The following is an 18,666-nucleotide window of genomic DNA, read 5'->3' on the forward strand; positions in this document are numbered from 1 at the left end:
CAGAAACTATGACCACCCTTTATGCCTTAACCTTCGGGCAAAATGTTGTGCTCCCTATGGAAATCAATATACGTTATGTAAGGCTTTAAAACCAGTTTAGTCTACGTAATGAGAAATACATTCAGGCCATATGTCAAGGGATTGAAGATTTGGATAGAGCTCAAATTGAAACCTTGAACAAAATCCAAGAAGGAAATAGGGTTGTTGCCTAAGCATACAACAAGAAAGTAAAATTGAAAACCTTCAAGGATAGAGAGTTGGTATGGAAGGCAGTTTTACCCTTGGGTGCCAAGTTAGAGGTTTTGGGAAGTGGAGTCTCACTTGGGAGGGTCCTTTCATCATCAACCAAGTGTTAGACCGATAAGGCTATTACTTGGCAGATTTGGAAGAAAACTTGCAAAGATATCCAGTCAATGCCAAGTTTTTAAAGAAGTATCACCCAACTCTGTAGGATGTTAAAGATTGTTATACCGAGGAGGCCTAAACGTTGCAATGAGTGTTGGAACCATTTTATGCATTTAACACAGTTTAGCCTAAAAGCTGTGAATAAGTCAGTTTCATTTCATTTCATCAAAGGAAGAAGATACAAAGACTTTAGCCTAACAGTTTTACATATTTAGCTAATGCAGCTATCCTAGAGTGATAGGTTTGCATGATTGTGAAAATTCGGCCTGGCTCTTCTAAGGCAATGTTACTGTTAGGTAATTGGGCTTCAACATCCTCCACTTCCAGATTAACCTTCTTCACTTCTTCAATTTTCTGGTAAAGTTTGCTCGAGAGAGTCATCTGCTCAGCCTTCAGTGCTGAAAACTGCTTTTCCAACTTCTGGATTTCAGAAGTCACCATCATGATCATGTCCTCTATGGCTGACCCTTCTTCCACTAGATGCTACAGAGAAGTATAAGTCCTGGTATGCTTCTCTTTGTAGCACTTGACCCGGTTTGCTTGCCTCTCTGCACGAAGGTGGTGATCCCTCAAGGCCTTCAAGTTCTCGAAAAATGAGATGAAGGACTCGTACTAGACCTTCGACATTTGTTGAGCCTTGAATAACTCAGTCAGAGGATTCTCAGCTTCTTGGAGAACCTTCAGGCTGAAGAAAGCAGTGAAGTCCCTTTGCATCCACTCCTTAAAGATCCGGCGTTGATCTTGGAGGTTTTGAGGCTTAGAGGGAAACCTTAGAGACCTCAGCCTTTTCCTAATTTTCCTGAACTCTCTGACCAGTTTGGGCAAGGAGTTTGTTGAGGGAATGGATGCAAGAGGTGGAGACATCACTCCAATTCCCCCAGAGGCAGCAACAGTGGAGTTAGCTTCAGTAGAGATGGGAATAATAGACCCAGACACAGAAGTAACATTAACAGCTTTCTTGGGCTAAGGGATGGGAACCCCTATGACCCCAAAGGCATTGGGAGGCATTGGGAGGCCTGGGAATGCCAAGGAAACTTGCCCGAGCCCTTACCAAAAGCCTGTTTTTACATAAGACAAATAATGAGTTAGAGATTGAGTCATACTTAAGTTAAAAAAAGAAGTAGAAATGAGAAGACTTTTATACTTGAACTGGCCCTTGAGTTTTGGGATGAGGCGCCTATGTGGTCACAGCTGCCTTGGGAAATGCAGATGGGCTAGCCCGAGAAACAGTTTGAGGAGTCCGCGGGCTAGTCACTTCTGAGGCCACAAATATCTCAGGGACTATTAGCTCCCTAAATATTGTTGGTGGTTGCTTTGTGGCTTCATGCACTGGAGAAGACTGAGAGAAGGCATAACTAAGTATAAGTACAAGTTAACGGATAACTTAAAAGGAAATTCATAAAGGATTGAGGAAAAAAGTACTTATTGAAGTGCTATCATCTTCCATGAAGTGCAACATCTCCTCAATTATTGGATTAAACTGGGAAGTGGGAGTCATCACCATGGCTGGAGGAGGAGCAGCAGAAAAGTTAGGGACTGAAGATTACCCAACCTGATAAGCAAATACCCTAACCTTAGCCTAGTAAATGAGAAAAATGGATGTTAGTTTCGAAACTTCAAAAATCATAAGCTTAACCAGGAATGAGATAGAAGTATGCCTTTGAGGGCTTGGCCCGACGAGGGAAAAAATGTGCTGCTCGGGCTGGAGGAAATGAAGGCTCGTGCTGGGAGATCCTTTTGCCTCGGATATCCTATTACAAGCAAATAAGCAAAGAATTAGCACAAGGGTCAAAGAAAGTGAACTTCAAAAATAACTTCATGCTTAAGAAATAAAGGTCATACCTTTAACTCCTCGAGGATCGTGTCGATGACCTCCTTGTCTTCCTGTCGTACTTCTGCGCCTGACTGCGATCCTTGGGAAGTGGGGATAGGTTTCTTAGTAGCAAGAGGCCATAATTACAAAAGATGAGGAGTGTTAGTTCAAACTTGGGGAAAGTTGGAACTGAAAAAAGAAGACTAAGGCTAAAATCACTTACTAGAGAATTTTTGCTTATTTCTGCCTGTTTCAATTGGATAGGCAGATGAGGGCTTTGAGGACTGAAAAGTCTGTGACCTGGTCCTCTTTTTTGTGAGAGTTGTCTTTGAGATAGGAAGAGCAAGTCAAGGCTGGGGCATCTCCTTGGGCTCATACTCTGAAGTCTCCAATACGGTCGGCCCTGCCAGCCGAGGTGCCCGCTTATCCACCTCAGGCCCAACCTCGGCCTCTGATTCGATGAAGAGTTCAGAAATGTTTCCAACATTTTTAATTGCTTGGCTAGACCCTACCCCTTACCTTGCTGCCTTAGCAACAGCCTCCTCAAGAACCAGAGCATCTGCAACTTCTTCTTTTGGCCCGATATCCACTTCAGTGTTGCCTTGGGCTGCAAGACCAAAATAAAAGTTAGTAAATGACGGATTATGGAAGCATCACCAAAAGAAGCAAAATAGAAGTAGCAAGGTGTACCTATGAGAATAAGCTAGTTCTTTTGGTTAATTGCCCCCTTCCAGCTCTCAAGTTCATCTTTTTTCTGGAAGGATTTGAAAAAGAATTGCCCGAATAGGCGATTGTGTGCCTCTCTGATATCATCATCATACTTTTTTGACCACTTGGCCTTCCACCAAGTGGCAAAGAATGGAGTACACTCAAAATTGAGGGCCACATGCTTGTGTGTTATACAGCTTATCACTTTCAAACTGCGCCGAGCAACCCGAAATGTCACGTCGACGGGAAAGCGGAGGCAGAAGGAAGTCACACAACGCATAAAGTCAAAGTAGAGCATTGGGATGGCCTACTTAAATCCCAGGTGCCTACCACAGAAATTAGGGTGGTAGACTTCTAGCTCGCGCTCGTAGCCCATGCGATCGTTTCGAACTCCTCAAGCCAGGTCCCATTGTTGGATACAGCTCACAAATTTCTCCTTGCAATAGCCAATGGCATCCTCTCCAAAAACATCTTGGAAGATCTGGTCCAAGAACCATGGGTACCTCCTAAGCACAAGAAGCACATCACTCCAAGTCTGCCTGAGTTCGACAGACTCTAAAGAAGTATAAGTAGGTACGGGTCGAATGGTTCATAAAAGACACATCTACCATAATACGGGCTGAAGCTACTCCTTCAATGAACTCCAAGTTTGGCGCCCGAAACTCAGAGAAATATCACTGAAGCCATAACTGGAGCACCTAGGTTGGCCAGTTAAAGTTGGTCTCGAATGGCTCGCCTCTAGTCATTTCGTAGAGAATGTGGTAGAGGTGTGCTAGGAGAAAAGACCCCGTGGCCACATCATAAAAGGAGTGTAAGGCCTCCACCAGTGGGATCTACTCCAGCTTCACTCATTTGGATTTGTTCAGAAACACATGTTTGTTCAACCAATATATGAGGAAATACATGTGTTCCTGAGCCCTATCTGCAGTGGAGGATGGAGGCCTGGAAATCTTTTTGGTAAACAGGATGAAGCTTGCAAATGACGTCTTATAGCTTTTGAATGTTGAAGAGTTTATACTCCAGACGAGTGATGGACTCAGATGCGCCCGATCTTTCAGCAATCGGGTAAGAAGGGGATGACCAATCATGAGTGATGTCCATGCACCTGCCGAGGGCCTTAGTCTGAATACTTGAGCCATGTCTAGAGCTGTAGGAGACATGAGACTCATTCCAAAGTCGAATGTGTTGGTCCCATTGGTCCCATTGATCCTTATTTAACATAATTTTTCACCGATTGACCAAAATGATTGATGGTGGACAATCTCAAGAACCACTTCTATTGATTTCAAATCTCAGGGACCAAAATGAGGAGTTAGGCAAATCTCATTTTGGCCAAAAAGCCTTAAAAGAATTTAAAAAAAAATTAACATTCTATTAATATAGCACTAGCACCCTTCTCTCTTCCATCTTCCTCCGCCGCCTCAGTCTGCAATACCAAAAACCAAGCATTTTCTGACTCAGGAGTCACCTCCATCTACACCAAAACATCTATCCTCCACCTAACAACCATATCATGCTCCACCCTTCATCACTCAACTAAAATCTCGATTTGGCACCATCATCTTCTGTCATGTTGCTTCATCATCATGATTTGAGTTTTTCATGGATATGCTATTATTTCCTTTAATTTTTTGTTTCTTTGGTTTTTTTTTTAAAACCTCTGTGCAGATCACTGGTTTTGGGATTTAGCTAATCGAGTCTTTCAGTGGCATATAGGGCGCTCACGACGGAGGTGGAGTCGTTGATTCAATGGGAAGAGGACATGGTGGGGCCGAATCTAGGGCGGCAATGGTTTTTGTAGAGGGCTCGGAGGAATCGGAGGGAGAGGAAGGCAGGGGAAAGGGTGATGAGAATGAGGCATATTTTTTAAAAATAAAATATTCGTTTATTGATTGTATAAAGGAATAAACTATTTAAATTTAGTAGGGCAGATGGCGTTACTTGATTGGAAGGGAACACCACCTGCTAATGATGGGGTGGGGTTCAGATTGTTCGAAAAATTCATCTACTCACATTATTATAGGATAGTTTGGAATTGTGGTGCTTTTAATAAAAACAGCTTAATAAAATATCAGGAACATTAAATGTGTTTGGTAAAACAAAAAAAAATGTTTTTTTTTTAAACTGTTGTTTATGTCAGTAGAAAAGCATAAAAACACAAAACAAGGCATACCATGCTTCTAAAAAAAAGTTTTTTTTTTTTTTTTTTCCAAAGCATAGTAATCAGTGCTTATTTAATAAAATTTTCGAATAACAAGTATACCCATATATTTTACAAAATTACAATCATCGCCACTACATTATTCTCTATGACAATTATTATATCACATTAAATACCATATCTCTAGTCATTTAGTATATCCACAACAATTTGTATAAAAAAATTTCGAAACACTCAAACACTGCTTTTTTTTTTTGTTAAAAATACTTTTACAAAAAGAAGTTTCTCAAACACTCAACAACTATATTTTACAGCTTTTTATTCTCACATCACAGTAGAAGTAGTTTTTTTAAGAGGTGTGATATCCATACACTCCCTTTTACTTCTTAGACAACCCTTGTTAATTTATATCATTTCATTTTGGCTAAATCGTTAAAATGGTCCCTGAGATTTACATAACTCATCACTTTGGTCCATGAGATTCCAAATCAATGAAAGTGGTCCCTGAGATTGTCCACCATCCAACATTTTGGTCCTTCCGTTAAAAATTTCGTTAAGTGTCCCGGAGCTCTTAGCCGGAAGTTTGGGCAATTTTCAAAGCTTCGTAACTCAATCTTTTCTTAACCAAATTCGACCCATAATATATCAAAATGAAGATAGGAAAGTGTAGAATAAGATTATATCTATTTCTAAGCCCAATAGTTACCGGAGATGGCCGGAAAATAGCCTCAAAGTTGACTGGTCTGAATAAAAACTTGAAAACTCATCGGAAACTGGGTCAAACCAAGTCGAAAAAGGTAACATTAAACATTCATAATTTCTTCAATACTTAACGAAATAAAGTGATTCAAAAACGAAAATCATACTTCTCTACAAGAAGACGAGAATGGTACCTTTGTCAACTTGGTTTGGCCGGAAAACGGCTCGAAAGTGGCTGTCTTGATCTCGAGTTAGCCACTTTGGAGCCGTTTTCTGGCCAAACCACAACGAGTTAGCCATAAAAAAAAGTACCATTCTCTTCTTCTCGTCGAGAAGTATGATTTTCGTTTTTCGTTGAGTATTGAAGAAGTTATGAATGTTTAAAGTTTACCCAGTTTTCGGCGAGTTTTCAAGTTTTCACTTGGACCAGTCAACTTTGAGGCTATTTTCCGGCCATCTCCGGCAACCATTGGGCTTATAAATAGGTATAATCTTATTCTACACTTTCCTATCTTCATTTTGATATATTATGGATCGAATTTGGTTAAGAAACGATTGAGTTACGAAACTTTGAAAATTGCCCAAATTTTCGGTTAAGAGTTTCAGGACACTTAACGGAGTTTTTAACGGAATGACCAAAATGATGGATGGTGGACAATCTCAGGGACCATTTTTATCGATTTGGAATCTTAGGGTCCAAAGTTATGAGTTATGCAAATCTCAATGACCATTTTGACGATTTACCCTTTTATTTTCTTTAATTCATTTCATCCGACGGTCATAATAAAAAATATGTGTGAAAAGTATAAAAGAGGGTAAATAACACATCTCCTTTTAAAAACATAACAATGCCATACTAGCCTAATAAGTATAACACGTAAAACTATTATCTTAGCGCGATCCCGCTCAAGGATATCTCAAATTACCAAACACAACATACCTAAAATAAAACACTCTAGCTCTCTCTCGCTCGCTCCATCTTTCTCTCTCTCTTTCTCGAGCCCCTACCTTCTTTCCCTCCTCCTAGGGTTCTGCCTGGCCTTTACTCTGTCTCTCTGTGCATACATGTTTAGCAACTCGTAAGTTGGTCAAGGTTACCTGGTTAAGGGAAATAGAGGAGATAAAAATCTGTCCTAGAAACCGCAAACACCACTCTGTTCAACGGTCCTTTTTAGCAGAAAAATTAAATATTTCCTTCCCAAAACCACAAAAATAAAGTATAACAACACACTCTCCTGTCTCCTCTGCTCTGCTCCCCCATCTCCTCTCTCTCTCTCTCTCTCTCTCTCTCTGTTTTCTGTGCTAGGAAATGAACTGGACTTCTGCTCTCAGAGAGCTGGATTCCTAATTTTCTCTCACATTTCTCCAAAAGCTACATATTTTACATAAAATTTCAGAGAAGCACATTGCCATTTTTGTCAAGAACCCACCTCCTTTTTATTTAAAAGAAGCCACAGATTCCTCCAACAAATCACCTTTCTCACTTTTACCCCCAATTTTTTACTTCCCAAAGGCAGAAGGGCTCAAACTTTAGCAAGAGAGAGATGGGGGGATGTGTTGCCTCCAAGCTGGGGGAAGAAGGAGGAGTTGTGACAATTTGTAGGGAGAGAAAGCGGCAGCTGAAGCTGGCGGTGGAGAAAAGGTACGCTCTTGCGGAGGCGCATTGTAAGTACTGCCATGCTTTGTTTGCGGTGGCTGCCGCCGTGGACTTCTTTGTTGCAGGCTACTCTTCCCCTCCTAAACCTTACCTCATCACATTTTCACCGCACTCTACTCCGGCGGCAGAGGCGGAGGTGGCGGCTCCGCTTCCGATCACTGAAAATGTAATAACCAACCCAATGTTCCTTCAGCATAGGCCGTCTGAGTCGACCCATGAGTCCATTGCTTGTCACTCACGTGGTTCTTCAACGTCCTCAGACTCCTCTGAGGAGGAGAGAGAAGAAGAGGTGCAAAAAACAGAAGAGAGAGAAGAACATGGATGTGGGTACTTTTATATGGAAATGCCACCAGCAATGCTGTCACCACAGAGAGATTTTGGGTGGGATTTCTTCAACCCGTTCGATGCCGTGAGGCCGGAGGTTATAAGCGGGTACAGGCGGAGCTCCGACGAGGATCTGAGGGTGGTGAGGGAGGAGGAAGGGATACCCGAACTAGAAGAGGAAGAAGAGGAGAGTCAGGTAGAAAACAAGGCAGTGGTGGTGGAAGATAACGGCGGAATAGAGCAGCATGACGGCGGAGCTGAGGTGGTGAAGGTGGTTGATGAGGGGGATAATGTGAGGGAGGGGGAGCAAAAGGGGCTTGCTGTGATTGATACACCAGCTGAAGGGAGGGAGCTGTTGGAAGCATTGAAGGACATTGTGGACCTTTTTTCTAGGGCTTCTGATTCTGCAAAGGACGTGTCCAGGATGCTTGATGCTAATAAACTGCAAATGCAGTCTGGTTTGGAGGAAATTAAAGGTGGGTTTTTTTTTTTTTTTTTTTCAAAACTTGAAAATTTTAATATTTATTTCCTTCTGTTGCTGCATAATTTATAAACTCATTTGCAAAGGGTTTTGGTGATAAATATATATGCCATAATTAATTTGTTTTTTTATTTTTTATTATTAGGTTCTTGATCCTTTTGTGATTTCTTTTGTATTCTTGTGTTTGTGTGTCCTGCTTCTAACCACAATCTGGTTGCTAATAAGTTAGTTTGAAATGTTGAGAAATATGTTGTATATTAAGTGAAGGGAGCTGTTATTGGAGTTCCAAAATAGTCATCCGGCAGTCTTTTGGGCTCTCGCCCTGATGAGTATTGTTGAGTGTCAATAACAATTCCCTTGCATGACTCCTTTTTTACTTAAATGTCCAAAACCTTCCTCCCAAATTGCTGCTGACTAACCAATGATTTGGGTTATGGACCTCAACATCTTTTCTTTATCTCACAAAGTTGGAATATTCTTGCACACAGTGGCGGAGCTAGCATGGGGTCATTGGTTGTCATTGACCCCAATAACTTCAAAAACCCCATCTATATTTGTTTGTATATTGTATTTGACTCCTATAAATAGTTAAGTCAAACTAAATTACAACATCCTCTTCCTACTTCTTCTATTTTCTTCTATCATATTGTATTCCTTTTCTCTCTTCTTGTATGAAATATTTCTTCTAACATTATCCATTGTAACTTGTATCCACTCTCGACAAGCCTCTACAAGTAATAGTAGTTGTCAACATATGCTGGCATAAGCTTTCGGCATATGTTGACAAGAATTAGTAGGTACTTACTAAGTGCTCGACGAAATGGCCCAATGAAGTTTTTTGGTTTATATTACGACCCAATTATTTGAAAATCCTGACTACGCCACTACTTGCACATGTTCTTCCTTTTAATATTAGGGGAGGAAAAAACTTGGTTCCTTAACGATAAGGAGTCATTCATCTTTGCAGACAAATCACAGTTTGACATGTGTGTAAAAGCTTTTCTTTTGTGATTTCAACGAGTTACATCACGTGCCAAACTGTGATTTACATGTGACACTTTCCACGTGAGGAGTTAAACAATGTTCACCTAATAAACACTCGGTTTCTGTAGCAATAATGACTCCATATATGATGTGTTTCCTTAGTCCTTCATGTGCTCTATCTGTTGCTATTCTTGAGTCTCTTTGTTTCTATATCCTATTTTACTGCAGAGAACTCAACAAAGCTAATTGAAGCTATAACATGGCATAACTCGACTTCATCGTCTAAGCTTTCGTCATGTAAGAGTCTTGTGGCATCGAGATCTAAGGGTTCGTCAACATGGACGGAATTTAAGAATGATCTTTTCGATGATTATGGTGGAATGGATTCAGGAAGTCATTCACTTACTCTGGAAAGGCTATATGCCTGGGAAAAGAAGCTCTATGAACAAGTTAAGGTAAGCTATTTTCGCACCGTCTCCACGAGTGATCTAGTTCCTTAACTTTACTAATATGGTCTGATGACTTGACATTTGCATTGCCTCTAGGCCGGAGATATGACACGGAAACTTTATGAGAAAAAATGCTCGCGACTTAAACACCACGACATAGGAGACAACGAGACCATGGACAAAACTCGAGCAGCAGTAAAGGATTTATACGCCAGAATCTTAATTGCAATTCAGAGTGCCGAGTCAATTTCCAAGAGAATCCAGATACTGAGAGATGATGAACTGCAGCCTCAAATTGTTGAGTTGTTGAAAGGGTATGGAAGTTTAACAGATTGAACTTAAAGCAGTCGTCCAAATTAGTTTTCGTTGCGGGTTTCATCAGTTTACATTTTCCTTGTATCTTGTGCAGCTTAATGCGCACCTGGAAAATTATGTTGGAATCTCATGAAACCCAACACAAGATCCTTTTCGAGGTGAAATCTTTTGCTGGCTCTGCGTATGGAAAGTTCAGCAACAACTCTCACATGCGTGCTACGCTTCAGCTTCTTGTCGAGCTTCAGAATTGGCATGCGTGCTTTAGGGAGTACGTCGCTGCACAAAAAGCATATGTTGAAACTCTCCACGGTTGGCTAATTAAGTTTGTGGTCCCTGAGGAGGAATTATACTCCAGGAGCAGGAGTTCAGCTGCTCCGTATGGGGTTAATGGCCCCCCGTTGCTCTTGATCTGCCATGATTGGTTATCTTCCATGGAGAAATTACCGGATACTTTGGTGACCATTGCCTTGAGAAGCTTTACAAAGGACGTGAGGGCTCTGTTGAATCAGCAAGGGGAAGAGCAGAAACAAAAACGGAAAGTTGACAGCCTAGCCAAAGAGCTCGACCGAAGAATTCGTGCATTCCAGAAGACAGAGAGCAGGTTTCTCGAGCCAAAGCTCGTGGAACAGAAATGCGAGACAGATATTGAACATAAGACCGAGTCCTTGACAGAAAGAAAGGAGCAGATAGACATGTTCAGAAGAAAGGTGGACATGGAGAGGGAAAAACACCAAAACTACGTGCAGGAAACTCAAAGGGTCACATTAAACGTAATCCAGACTGGGTTTTGTTCAGTTTTCGAGTCCTTAGCGGAGTTCTCCAGGGCTTCACAGAAACTGTACGGCGATCTCGTGACCTGCAGCGAAAATGCAGATAAAGCTGGGAACCCAGCGTATATAGAAGGCGGCACCAAGGATGACGAAAATGGCAGCAGGTGACATGGGTCGTTTGAGAATTGGGGATTTGTGGATTTGTATTTGTGTACATATATTGTGTCAAAGCAGCTCGCTGGGACACAATTATTGTGGTGATGTTGTAGCAAGTAGTGACGAATTCCTATATGTTGATTCAATTATTTAAGTTTATGGGGGTGGTGGTGATGCAGCACTCTCATGGTAGACTTCTTTCCTTCCAAATGAACAGATCTTTCTCCAAATTTTCATGCTCGTCTGACTTCTCAGAACATCAAAATTGCAGTTCCTCTACTCTCGGATGGTTACGGAGTAGAGAAACTTAAGTGCAATCGGATTTTGAGGATCCTACATGCATCAATGATCAGAAATCATAAAGGTGAATGACCATAACACAACTCAAACCATTAAAGATGAAAAACTTTGTGATCTCTTCATGCTCCTCTTGCAACTCAAAAATCATCCCCGTCCTATTCATGGATAGCATTCCAACATGGTTAGCATTTCCACAATTATGCAAACACGAGTCATTTAGGGTGATGATTTTCACACCCATATTTAGCCGTCAAATTGAACAAGTCAAATGAAAACGGCAACCAACATTAAACATGGTACGTTAAAGTTTAAAAATGTGTGTTTATCATTTCCCTTCATTTATAGAATAACCCAACTCAATAAACAACCTTTCCACCCCCCTAAAAGCCAATAAATCAGAACTTGTCCCACCATCCTACTCCACTATGTTTTTGGTTCGGCCACGTTTTCTCTACTGGCCAAAGACGTCAAGCTCAAAGATCTAACAACAATCAACACACTTGGCTTCCATCACCGTCCTTTTTAATCTCTAACTCACAGCAGCAAATGAATGACTTTGGACGGAGAATTTGAAGTTATAAAGTTATAAACAGACTCCCAAATCCACAGTAGAACAAGGAAAAGACCAAGGTGAAACAGAGGAAGAGAGAGAAAGGGTGAACGAGAAGTTTCACTACTTTCTATTGTTAGTTTTGTACAACATGCAGTGGTATACATCCTAAGTAGAGCTCGATATGATCTTGCCAATGAATAATTACAGATTTCACCATTCAAGTCATATATACAATGTTCTTTTACTTTAAATATAAGGAGACCACTAATTGCAAAAAAATTATAAATTCGCTTACTACGGCAACAGGAGAGTGAATACCAAGAAACGGAACAATGTCTACTTGCAGAAAATTCTCTACTGCTGAACCCACCACGGCACCAGCAACAAGCCCCCCTACTGTTATGATAGTCGCCTTCCCTACAAAGATGAACAGAAAATTACTCCGAAGCTTAATCCCTAATATCAGATTTAGAAAAACAAACCAAGAATCTATGGAGCCTGAACTGCATTAAATAAATGCACTTGTCCACATACCAGATGCGGAAAATTTCAGGTTAGACATACCCTTTTATTAACCAATCAATACTTGTCAAACATTTTCTTATATAGTGGTTACGGACAAATGGATAAACTGTTATTAAAGGTGGAGGTAGATAACCAACCTAACTAAACAAAATCATGACTCTCATTCATGATTGACAAAATTATGCTAAACGGTAAGACAAAAAAACGAATAGAGGATTTATGACAGAAATTAATACCTTCCGAACATCTAATAAGCGACAATAAAGAAATGCTTTTACATAAGAAAACTCCATACCTAACTTAATATTCTTTTTGGTCATGAAGTACAAGGAAGCTCCAAAGCTACCAGCCAGGATCAGTCCAGGAATATCAGCCCCTCCATATGGCCCCGAAGAAGAACCGGAAGCTCCATTGACATAGGTTAAGGCCATCAAAGCTCCATAAACACCAACTTGTACACCCAGATCACTCGTCGAGGGCGTTTCCACTGCAATGGGTGGATTCTTCACGGTAGCCTGCAGCCACTGAGGCACTGATCCAATCCCAGAAGCACTCACTGGCTTTACATCAGCATAACGAACACTGCTATTCACAACTTTCCCCGCCCGTCGCTGAGTTAAGCTTCTCATAAGCAACATGTCGTATGCCGCCTCAACCTAAACTAATAAACATTAGTAATAAGGAAATCATAATCATGACATTACAAAATTCCAAACCAAAAGTTGAAACCACCATAATAAATTCTTGTGTATCTACAAACCCATCATCCAAAATTACCCAAAAAAAAAACACCTATCATTCGTAGCTTGCAAGCAATAAGTTGAGTCTTATGCAAATTTGTGGTCCTAAATCAAATATGAGTAAAACAGATTAATTTATTAACTGCACAAATCATAAACAGTCAAAATAATATATTAATTAGAAAATAATTATTTAAATAAACAAATTTACATGAACTAGAGCTTAAACTTATACAGATTTCAATAGACTCAACATAAAAAAAGGACCCTTAAACATTCAAATCTCTGCTATTTTTCAAAAATTAATTAGTTCAACTTCAACCCACATTTGTTCGTACAAAACCCAGAAAAAATATCAAAACGAGATTGGCATAAATTTCAGAAAGTCGAAAACTTATACGAATTCGAATGGAAAATGAGGAGATGCAATAACCTGTGCAATCGCCTCCTGGTCATCTTTACAAGCCGCGACAATCGAGTTCTTGGCGCGAAGAATTTCATCGAACGACGCGCCGTCTGAGACGCCGAGAAGCTTGAGGGCGTTCTCGACCGACATCTCGAAAGGCGCGTTGTCGTCGGCCCTGGAGCCGGCCGTGGCGGCCCAGGTTAATGTGCGGCGGGGGTGGACGATGGAGCCCCTCCAAGGCACAAATTGCATGGGAGGCTTTCGGATTCCGGGCGGGCCGGGGAGGCGGACTGGCGGGCGGGGGAAGGAGGAGCCGGCGGAGAGGCGGTGGGGCCGGACGGAGAGAGTGACTGCCATGTGTTCGAAGAAATATGAGGCTGGATTTGGTGCGAAAGAAGCGTGCGTGGCGATATGGGGGCTAATGAAAAGTAAAAAATCGGTTTCGTTTCAGGTTCTGGGGAGTTGTGTAGTAATGGACTGTCTTTGCCGGGGAGTGGGTCATCTATAATTGTGGACCGTTGATGGACAAGTCATCGTATTAGCAGGATCAACAATAACTAATTACTGTAAACAAGCTTAGCCAAACCGAATATTATTAAGGAAAACTAATGAAAAGAGCTTGAAAACTTTGAGTTTTAATGATAAGGACAAAATAAAGGGTAAAGTGAATAGTATCAGGATTGACTTTTTAGTGTAAAAATGTGGTTTTTCGTTAAAGTGAACAATACCGGATACTTTTCGTTAAAGTTTCCATATTGTTACGCTCTTGTTTAGTTTGTTCAAATTTTTTTTCAAGCTCAAGCTAGGCCTAGCTTGCTTCTTATATGACCTGCGCTAGAGCGGAGCTTAAAATTTTCGAGCTTGAGCGAAGCTAAAAAAATTTCAAGTCCAATACTGAGCTCAAACTGTTTCGAACTATTTCTTATAATGAATTAATTCGGGTGTGTTTAAACAAAATATATAAAATATAAAAATGCAACACAAAATTTTCAAACACAATGCCTTATAATAGAAAACATAATTGCAAGTGGCCCTTTACCACAGTGGTTGAAAGGTGTTGTGCCCTTACATGATGCGTGGGTTCAAACTCCGTCGGTGGCTAATCTAACATTTAACTTACTAACGATATCGTTGCACTAAAAAAAAATAGAAAATATAATTTAGTTTTTATAGATGGAATTCAATGAGATTAAAGGCTAGTTTTGACACACCCCGATCGAGATCAAGGCATGATGGCCGTCACGTGAGGGTGACGTAGCCATGTGCACTGTGCGGAAGCAATAAAGATAAAGAATATATGAATAATTAAAAACCGGAGTACTAGAGTGCACTAATAAACAGGAAGTGTTAGGAGTAAGATACAAAAGTAAATACTCCTAATCAGAGCATAGCAAGTCTAGGTGCAATCCAGTAGGACAAGTACTAGTTGTACAGTACTATAAGATGTCCTACAATTATTTTGATGTGTCAGAACACCGTAATCCTTGTGCCCAGCAACTGCAAGCTTACCTAAAACCTGGAGGGGCGCAAAACAGAAAACGTAAGTGGGCAAAAACAAATGTTTTACAAAACCATTTCATTTCTCAACATTTCTAACCCCTCGCTGTAAAACATGTATAATATTTCCCAGAATCAGAATATAAGCATATACATAATTATATATGTAAATATATCAATTTAAATCATGCTTCACATAATCATATTAATGTGTATGCCATGCCAAGATATAACAAAGTAAGTAATTCAGGTGAGAATAACTTATAGAAATATAACATATTAGCCGGAACCCCTGTGGTAGTCTGTACGACTGAATTCATAACTCAAAAGTCAATCTAGCTGGAGTCACTACAATGACCTATACGGCACTATGCTGCACAAGAGTCAGAACCAAATGAAAAAGTTTGTACGACAATACTGGGTGTAATATAATTATGCTCAATACTACTCTCACATAACAACTGGGTGATAAATTGCTAGTCACCTACGAGTCGGAATCATAAATAAGGTATGTACGACAAGACTGTGCACCTAAATTAGATCCAATATGAGCATATGGTGCGGGAGGTGACATTATAAATAGGCATGTGCCATATCTCTTGCTAAATCACAATCATCCTAGGTGCAGTTTTATGAGCTCAACGTTATTCAATCACATATCACATTATCGATAATTCACATAACCAAACATAACTCACCTGAGCTTACCTGAGCATCCACAGCACCACAATTATATAATGCATCATATACCAATTCATATACAAAATATAAATTCATATGCATGGCATTTAAGGCATACTTTCATTTAAACACATATTTCTGGGAAAATATCAAGTATATAAATATATACTGAAAACCAAAAGCCCACTCACTGGTATGTCAAAGGGTCGTAGCCCCCGAGTCGCCCTTGAACACGCTCGTCCTCGGGATAAGTCTCACCTATATTCGAATTAAATATAAAAATGTTATTTAAAGCACATAGACAAAACTAGCTAATAACTTCTCATACAATGCTCAAATGGGGTGTTTGAATATACCAACGTGATCTACACAACCTGACGAACATCCCCATATTTTTAGAATAATTTTCCGACCACCCACGTGCCGCCACGCGCCGTCCACTCACAGGCACGTGCCTGGCACACCCACGGCAACAGTGACGTCGTTAGGAATATTCCGTTATATAGTAACAGAAACAGTTAAAGTTAACTAACGCCGTTGGAATATTTCGTCAAAGTTGACGGAATATTCCGTCATCCCCAACCTTAAACCTCCGGCAACCGTCATCGGCACCGGAAACTGGGTAATTTTAAAACCTTGATATCTCGATCGATTTTCATCCAAATTTCATGAAATTAGTGCCAAATTAATCTTAACTTGTAGAACATTCCCATACCTGTTTTAAGACCTAAATCTCACGGAATCTCGCAGGAGAATTTCGAGAAAACCGGCCAAGCTTGAAACTGACGATCCCGATGTCCAATTGCTTGGTTTTTCTTCTCCGAGCTTCGTAGGGATGTCTAAAGCTTCCTACAAGCTTCAAATCACCTGAAACCTTCACATTTACATGTGCATGAACAGTGCACCAAATCGGAGGTTATGGTTTCTCGGGTTTTTCAAGGTTTCACGTTCTAAAAATAGTATAGATGTACTCAGGAGCTTGCAAGGAACAAGAATATTACCTTTTTAATGTCGATCTGTGCCTGAAATGGATACTTGAAGCTTGTCCGTACGAGAGGGGAGGAGAGAGAGAGAGAGTGAGTCCGAGGGTGAAAGAAAGCACAGGAGGGAAGAGAGAGAAGGGTACTTTTTGGGTGTGTGTGTGGTGCTCACACTAACACATCATCAACAACATTACACCATACAAATCATAAATTATTTAGGTCTAAGCTTGACCAAAATAAACTAGGGCAACAAAACAAATCGAATGCCTGCCCAATTCCAACGACTCGATATATTCCTCAAGGGTTGTCTCGTCAATTCACATCATTGAGAATATAATACAATAAATCCAAGGATGGGCTATGACGAGTTTGGTATTGTTTTTCTTTTTAAAAAAAAATTGCTTAGGTTGTAGTGTGACGGCCCGTCCCGAATGTATATATTATTTTATCCTCGATAGCGTGGAAATTTCCTTTATACCCTTAGGCGTTGAGTTATATTGTGTGGTGGTGTGGTTTAAGCTTAGGTTTTGGAATGATTTAATTTATTCCTAAGCTTGTGGAACTTAAGTTTTAGTTATTTTTGGTTTGGTTGGCCAAACCTAGACCACACACACACACCAACCAATCCCGTTGACCCTCTTTCTTCTCTACCTCTCGAATTTCTTTCCATTTCCGTACAATTGTACGGACAAATTTCAAACCAACCTTTGCAAGCACAAATTGACGTCGAAGAAGTGATTTTTGTGTTCCTTATGAGCTCAGGACTCGATCTATACCTTTGGTTGGTCGTGAAAGCTTCGAAAACTCGAGAACCGAAAACCCCCGATGAGATGCATTGTTCACTCAACGTGATCGCGAGTGTTTCTTGAAGTTTTGAGCTTTTTGGAAGTCTTAGATCGTCTTCACGAAGCTTTTAGAAGAATTTTGGAAGGTTTTGAACGTCGGGAAACTCCGGTCCGTTGAGTTGCAAAGGTGGCCCTCTCATCTCAAGCTTCATTTTTGTTCCTCTCATCTCAAGCTTCATTTTGTTATATAATTCATGAATTTTAGTTGAGAAATGAAGAAGATATGAAGTTTTAAAGATTTTTCCAGAAACCGGCGATCGCAGCTGCACCGGCGAACCAAGGAAGAAGGAGGAGAATATTTCATCAAAGTTGACAGAATATTCTAACGCTGTCAGGTAATTATAACGGCATATGCTGATTTTTAATGGAATATTCCCTAACGCCGTTAGGGAATCCGTTTGGTGTGCCAGGCACGTGCCTGTGCGTGGGCCGCGCATTTGGCCATGCTTTGGCCGGTGCATGGGTGCTCGGAAAAATTTTCTAAAAATATGGGGATGTTCCTGAGGTTGAGTAGGTCTCAGTGGTATATTCAATTACCCCAATTGAGCAATGTATGAGAAGTTATTACCTAGTTTTGTGTATGTGCTTTAAAATAACGTTTATATAGTTGTTTCGCATATAGGTGAGACCTATCCTGAGGACGAGTGCAATCAAGCGAGACTCAGGGGCTACGACCCTTCCACATATCAGTGAGTGGGCTTTTGGTTTTCAGTATATACTTATATACTTGGTATTTTTCCCAGAAAATGAGTTTTAAATGAAATTTATGTTTTGAAATGTCATGCCTATTGTATCATGCTTAGACTATGAATTAGTTTAGTATGCATAAATGTGATTTGACGCTGTGGATGCTCAGGTAAGTACCAAGTAAGTTGTAGACTGTTTATATGAATTGATGATTATGTGAGATGTGTTGAGAGCTCATAAACCTGCACCCCGGTGTTAGTGTTCCCGCTCGTGGTTAGGGGCACAGTCCTTCACATGATGTTCACCTCCCACACCATACGCTCACCTTGGATCCAAGTTAGGTGCACAGTCATGTCGTACAGACTACTTTAGGTGGTTCCAACTCGTAGGTAATCCATGATTATTCGTATAGTCTTTACGTGATTGTAGCACTAGAGCTTATTTATTTATACCCAATCCTGTCGTACAGACCACTATAGGTGGTTTCGACTCCTGTGCAAGCATACTTGTTGAGCTATAGACCCAGC

At 40.5% G+C, this 18,666-nt stretch overlaps 2 protein-coding genes, 1 long non-coding RNA gene and 1 pseudogene across 4 annotated transcripts; 1 reads left to right on the forward strand and 3 right to left on the reverse strand.

Moving 5' to 3' along the window:
- Positions 1 to 594: 594 nt before the first annotated feature.
- Positions 595 to 4,400, reverse strand: LOC126584327 (uncharacterized; annotated as a pseudogene).
- Positions 4,401 to 6,754: 2,354 nt separating this feature from the next.
- LOC126587648 (protein ALTERED PHOSPHATE STARVATION RESPONSE 1-like) lies at positions 6,755 to 11,132 on the forward strand. Its single transcript, XM_050252736.1, has 4 exons — positions 6,755 to 8,243; positions 9,461 to 9,687; positions 9,778 to 9,995; positions 10,091 to 11,132. Exons 1-4 carry the CDS (start codon positions 7,331 to 7,333, stop codon positions 10,932 to 10,934), a joined length of 2,202 nt encoding a protein of 733 aa, XP_050108693.1. The 5' UTR covers positions 6,755 to 7,330; the 3' UTR covers positions 10,935 to 11,132.
- Positions 11,133 to 11,876: 744 nt separating this feature from the next.
- Positions 11,877 to 13,911, reverse strand: LOC126587649 (protein CHAPERONE-LIKE PROTEIN OF POR1, chloroplastic-like). The gene is made up of 3 exons (XM_050252738.1): positions 13,474 to 13,911; positions 12,596 to 12,956; positions 11,877 to 12,192 (listed from the first exon to the last, which is right to left on the reverse strand). The coding sequence occupies exons 1-3, from the start codon at positions 13,801 to 13,803 to the stop codon at positions 12,017 to 12,019; spliced, it is 867 nt and encodes a 288-aa protein (XP_050108695.1). The 5' UTR covers positions 13,804 to 13,911; the 3' UTR covers positions 11,877 to 12,016.
- Positions 13,912 to 14,764: 853 nt separating this feature from the next.
- On the reverse strand, positions 14,765 to 16,762 carry LOC126587920 (uncharacterized). Of its 2 annotated transcripts, XR_007611263.1 has the most exons (5): positions 16,626 to 16,762; positions 16,340 to 16,498; positions 15,981 to 16,079; positions 15,816 to 15,882; positions 14,765 to 14,962 (listed from the first exon to the last, which is right to left on the reverse strand). It is a non-coding gene; the product is annotated as an uncharacterized LOC126587920 (long non-coding RNA). The 2 variants fall into 2 exon arrangements; XR_007611262.1 differs by lacking the exon at positions 15,981 to 16,079.
- Between the last annotated feature and the right edge of the window lie 1,904 nt (positions 16,763 to 18,666).

This window comes from Malus sylvestris, chromosome 10, assembly GCF_916048215.2.
Source record: "Malus sylvestris chromosome 10, drMalSylv7.2, whole genome shotgun sequence".
In the NCBI taxonomy this organism is placed as follows: domain Eukaryota; kingdom Viridiplantae; phylum Streptophyta; class Magnoliopsida; order Rosales; family Rosaceae; genus Malus; species Malus sylvestris.